Source organism: Salmo salar, chromosome 01 (genome assembly GCF_965601325.2).
Source record: "Salmo salar chromosome 01, fSalSal1, whole genome shotgun sequence".
NCBI lineage: Eukaryota > Metazoa > Chordata > Actinopteri > Salmoniformes > Salmonidae > Salmo > Salmo salar.
Genome location: NC_138291.1, coordinates 77,909,500 through 77,915,499, shown reverse-complemented (window position 1 = coordinate 77,915,499; position 6,000 = coordinate 77,909,500). Strand labels below are relative to the sequence as shown.

At 40.4% G+C, this 6,000-nt stretch overlaps 1 protein-coding gene across 3 annotated transcripts in view; it reads right to left on the bottom strand.

The window, feature by feature from the left end:
• Positions 1-275: 275 nt before the first annotated feature.
• zgc:123010 (RRM_SF domain-containing protein) overlaps positions 276-6,000 on the bottom strand; it is a 63,434-nt gene continuing 57,709 nt past the window's right edge. For all 3 annotated transcript variants that reach the window (XM_014214846.3, XM_014214864.3, XM_014214854.3), the window contains exons 13-15: positions 4,673-4,853; positions 4,369-4,490; positions 276-2,455 (exon numbers count right to left, since the gene is read on the bottom strand). In XM_014214846.3, the coding sequence (XP_014070321.2) occupies positions 2,320-2,455; positions 4,369-4,490; positions 4,673-4,853 (439 nt within the window). In that variant the 3' untranslated portion in view covers positions 276-2,319. The remainder of the gene's footprint in view (positions 2,456-4,368; positions 4,491-4,672; positions 4,854-6,000) is intronic.

The window sequence follows — 6,000 nt, the reverse complement described above, 5'->3', positions numbered from 1 at the left end:
ACCATGAGCTGCAGTCTCGATTCAGCTTCAGAAGATGTTCCAATTGTTTCTCTGAATCACTGTACCTCTACACACACAACGTTCAAAGGTCTGCCTAACCATATTATATAAAAATGGATAAATAACCACTAAAGTGCAGAATATGTAATAGAATATGACAGCCGTTCCATGAACACAGTGAATAGAATAGGGTGTGTGCGTGATGACACCACTGGTTAACATACACCATAACGGCAAGACAAAAACAGAAAAATAAAGACATTGAGAGGCTGAAATGATTCAAATAAATGTATGACTTACAAAGGACTCTTTGGCAGTGCAGAATAGTTTAACACACAATATTTGGTAGATTTAGCATAAACAGATTACAGTGCTTGAGTTAAACAGTTTGGTGCGTATACCGATTTTGGGGCGTATATCATAAAGTAAACACTTTCTCCTGAAATAGGGGCTCGAGAAATGGACAGAAATACTTAAATTGTTACTTTCTATCAAAATTATTAAACATGCATTGCCCCAAATGAGTGAATACTGTGTTCTTGGGGTCACTAAACAAAAAAACAAATACACTTCTTGGAGTCGTTTAAAAGGTAATGTTCTCGTGGTTTCTCATGTGACTTTTTCCCCAATATGAAGTTCTGTTTGCTTTCACCAATCTCTACGAGGCTGGAAACAAGGCAACCACAGAAAAGCAGAACCTCCCCTTGTGAATACTAATGGAAATAAGATATCGGTTTCAAAAAAATTCTAAAAACCTGTTTTCACTTTGTCATTATGCGGTATTGTGTGTAGATTGTTTTTTTTCACTCAATCTAATCAATTTAAGAATAAAGCTGTAACGTAACAAAATGTGGAAAAAGTCAAGGGGTCTGAATACCCTCCGAATACAGTGTAAATTCAGTGATTCTGTCCCTTCATAGGACAAAGAGGGTGCTTGGTCTAGAGAATAGATGGTAGATGGAAACAGCAAGAAAAATCTATTTGGTTCATTCTAAAAACAAGAGGCTTATTTCCCAGATGTTTTAAAAACTAGCTTACTAAATAACTACAATTACTCAAACCTTGACAAACGCATAGAAAAGTAGGTGTCAATTCTCATCGTCAAAAATCACCCAACAGATTCAGAGTGTGCATTTAAGTGGTTTGCCATCGGGTACAGTGGTAAAAAGAAAAATAGAAACATGCATTAATACACTGAAGAACAAGTTACCTTCTATGGAATTTGGTGGTACTGCTCTCTTCCCCACCCTCTCTTTAGATCTTCCCTATGGGCGAAAGCACATTGCAATGGACCACACAGCTAAGGCCAATAGCACAGATCCCTAGCCCAGTGTAGATCAAACACTGGGTCATGTTCATTAGGGCATGCCAAGGAAAATGTTTGGAAATGGAACATTTCTTTTTGGAGAAATCCAGGTAGTCCCTCCCTGTGTTTGTTTTCTCACATTTGGTGCCTAATGAACATTATACTATTATGAGGAAGGTTACTAAGCACCAAGTCAGAGTGGAAGGGAGGCACCATTCTTTTAGGGAGGAACTGAAACGTCAGGGTGAATCTGCTGCATGGCTTCTGGGCCTCCTTTGGTGTGGAGGGCCTGGTCCGTTCTGGCGGTATTGGCACGGGAAGAGAGATGTAGTTGGGAAATGAGAGAAGGAGGACAAGGACAGCACAGGCCACAAACCCCAGACAGTAGTGGCTGTAGATTAGCATAGCATAGCCAGCGCTGAAGGGACCGAGACTGCAGCTTGCCCTTACTAGAGAAACAGCACCCATTTTCACTTTCCCAGGAGCAAGACTCAAATCAGATAAATGATAGGACAGAGAGGTCATAGAAAATTGTTCAGTTGGTTACCTTCACCAAAGCAGAGAAAGGAGCCCTTCTCCTAGAGAATCTTGACAATGTATGACACCATTCTTCATCTAAGCCTTGAACTAGACTCAGAGAAGCCATGACTGGCTAGGCTAACGGATGCTAGCTGTAAGGCTAACTGATGCTAACTTTAAGGCTGGTAAGGTTTTAAGGCTTCAAGCTTTTGAGGTTGGTTCCCATGATGAGCCTAAACGCCGAGCTGTGGTCAAGGGGGACGGCTGTTAATTGGTGCATTATTAGTCATAATATGCTCTTAGATTAATGATGGTGTCCACTCAATCATGGTGTCCACCATTTTATTAGTCTTAACATTGTTCTCCATAACAACAGTTCTCCTGCTGTCCTTGGGGGGAGAACATGGCCCAATATAATAGTCCTTCGGCTCAGTCAGTGTTCGTAATGGGGTTCCAGTTTCTATAAAAGCCCAGAGGTGGGAAGGAAACTGTGCTCAGGGCTGCCAGGGCTTCCTGTCTTTGCCCCTCTGTTCGGAAATGTGTTTGTAGCGACACTTGTCCCCAAAATGGCAGCCAGTGGTCCTCCAGAAGTAACACTCATCTCCGTTCACTGGGCCACGACGTCTGGGACTGGAAAAGGGGCAAAAAGGTTGGAATGTTATGTAGAGGTGATTTTGGGATGAAATTACACACATTTTCAAGTACGCTCATCACCAAATGATTTCCATTTCGGGTTATAGATTTTTTTAATTTTTTTTTAAAGAATAACTATTCCACCTTTTCAAAGTTTTAGCTTATTCTTGATTTACCTAGGGTGTTGAAATAGGCAAAAACTTGGATTATGAATTATCCCTTAAAACCTGTTGGGGCTCGGGGGCAGTATTGAGAAATTTTGAAAAAAATATGTGCCCATTTTTAACTGCCTCCTACACCAACTCAGAAGCTAGGATATGCATATTATTAACACATTCGGATAGAAAACACTCTGAATTTTCTAAAACAGTTTGAATGGTGTCTGTAAGTATAACAAAACTCATATTGCAGGCAAAAACCTGTGAAAAATAGATCAAAAAAAAATTGAATTTTGTGACTGTACTATTTAGTGTCATTGTTTTATAGATACCATAGTGAGAAAGGATTCATTTCGCAACACCTACGGCTTCCACTAGATGTCAACGATCTTTATAAAGTTGTTTGAAGCGTCTATGATAAACAGAGAGCAAATTAGAATGCAAGGAAGTTGACATGTCATCACTTCATTTTTTTGCGCCTGCGCATAAATCTGAGAAGCGTGAGTTTGTCATCTATTGTTTATCTAGACATAGGATAGGTTGTGTGAAAATATTACTGATGTTTAACGTTAAAAATGGACGAAAAGATTAATGCTAAACAACGTTTGACATGTTTGAACGAACGTAAATAGATTATTTACTCGTTTTTTTTTGCTTTTCGGCGTGATTTTACACCCCCCCCCCCCCCCCCCCACCACGTTTTGTGGGAGCATAATGAACGCTAACTACTTGGTGTTATTTGGACATAAATTATGAACTTTGTCAAAAGAAACCACATTTGTTCCAGACCTGGGATTCCTGGCAGTGCCTTCTGATGGAGATAATCAAAGGTAAGGGGATATTTACAATGTTATTATCGATATTAGATGATGCTAACTGTATAGCATAGCTTATTGTTCTTAGCATAGCACCCCGTTTATTGCAAAATGTGATTTCCCAGTAAAGTTATTTTGAGATCTGGCCATTCGGTAGCAATTACGAGATGATAATATATTATTCTTTGAATGACAATATTATAATTTACCAATGTTTTCGAATAGTAATTTTGTTATGTTCACCGGAAGCATTTCAGAGAAGAAAAAAATCTGAATTTCACGCTACTGTAAAATGCTGTTTTTGGATATAAATATGAACTTGATGGAACAAAAAATGCATGTATTGTATAACATAATGTCCTAGGAGTGTCATCTGATGGAGATTGACAAAGGTTAGTGCATAATTCTAGCTGGTTTCTGCTTTTGGTGACGCCTGACCTTGAATTGAAAATGGGTGTTTGTACTTTTGTGGCTATGTACTGTCCTAACATAATCTAACTTTATGCTTTTGCCGTAAAGCCTCTTTGAAAATCGAACAATGTGGTTAGATTAAGGAGATGTTTATCTTTTAAATTGTGTAAAATAGTTGATTGTTTGAGAAATTGAAATTATTAGATTTTTGATGTTTTGAATTTCCAGCCTTGTTAGCAATCCCGACTCGGGGTTCATTGCTAACCTGTAGCCCCAACAGGTTAAAGTTGCAGTGAAACAGCCACATCTGTTTGCGGTATTACCACAAAGAAAGGGAAAGGGGGATACCTAGTCAGTTGTACAACAATGCATTCAACTGAAAATCTGTCTTCCACATTTTATTACGTTACTGGATGCTCATCTCCTTTTCAAAAACAAAACAAAAGCAATAAATGCACCTGGGGCAACCAGTGGCACCGTTTTACCTTTTGCATATCTCAGCCTTATAAGGGGTGTGGTTCCTTACCAAGTAGCAGCAGCTGCCTGTTGCGATGCGGAGGGGCTACTCTTGAGGGGGATTGGCAGAACCCTCTGGGTGTTACGGTCTGGGTAGCGAACCACCAACCTTGTGTTCTCTATACAGTAGCCCTGTGGGGGAATACACATACACCCACAAAATACAAATACATTAAGATCAATAGAAAATACTTTGTGCATTTTTGTAAGAATCCGAAAAGATAAAATAAAATGTCAAGAAAAAGTTAACAAAACCTACAATATACAAAACAGAAAAGAGGCCACAGCATCTGATGTCACAGAAGGCCACTCACGTTGAGTTTCTCCATGGCCCGCGATGCCATGTTGGCGTTCTTGAAGTTGACAAAGGCACAGAACCGCTCGTGGATAACTCGTATGCTGTCTATCTCCCCATAGGTTTGAAAGAGGTCCAACAGGTGTTTCTCAGCAATCTCAGTGGTCACGTTTCCAACCCAGAGAGACGCACACAAGGACCTGAAGGAAAGTGAGACCGAATAGGAAAAAGACATCACTTACGTCCCACACAGATGTCATGTTACACACAAAGAAATCCAAAAGGTATGCATACATTCACACCAATCCATCCAAAAAAAAGAAAGTATGTGAACCCTTTGGAATTACCTGGATTTCTGCATAAATTTGGTCAAATTTTATCTGATCTTCATCTAAGTTACAATAAACAGTGTGCTTAAACTAATAACTAATACATTTGAGTTTGCTATTCACAAGAAGCATTGCCTGATGTGAACCATGCCTCAAACAAAGATCTTAGAATTGTTGACTTGCATAAAGCTGGAAAGGGTTACAAAAGTATCTCTAAAAGACTTGATCAGTCCACGGTAAGACAAATTGTCTATAAAAATGGAGAAAGTACAGCACTGTTGCTACTCTCCCTAGGAGTGGCCGTCCTGCAAAGATGACTGCAAGAGCATTGCGCAGAATGCTCAATGAGGTTAAGAAGAAACCTAGTGTCAGCGAAAGACTTGCAGAAATCTCTGGAACATGCTAACATCTCTATTGACGAGTCCACGATACCCAAAACACTTAAGAATGGTGTTCATGGGAAGAAGCACCTGATGTCCCCCCCAAAAAACACATTGCTGCACGTCTGAAGTTTGCAAAAGTGCACCTGGATGTTCCACAGTGCTACGGGCAAAATATTCTGTGGACAGATGAAACTGCAGTGGAGTTGTTTGTAAGGAACACACAACACTATGTGTGGAGAAAAAAAAAGAGCTCAGAACACCAACATCAAAACCTCATCCCAACTGTAAAGTATGGTGGAGGGAGCATTATGGTTTGGGGCTGCTTTGCTGCCTCAGGGCCTGGACAGCTTGCTATGATTGTCCGGACCTCTGGCAGTCTATGGGTGTGCCACAGGGTTCAATTCTCGGGCCGACTCTTCTCTGTATACATCAATGATGTTGCTCTTGCTGCTGGTGATTCTCTGATCCACCTCTACGCAGACGACACCATTCTGTATACTTCTGGCCCCTCTTTGGACACTGTTAACTAACCTCCAGATGAGCTTCAATGCCATACAACTCTCCTTCCGTGGCCTCCAACTGCTCTTAAACGCAGGTAAAACTAAATGCATGCAATTCAATCGATCACTGCCCGC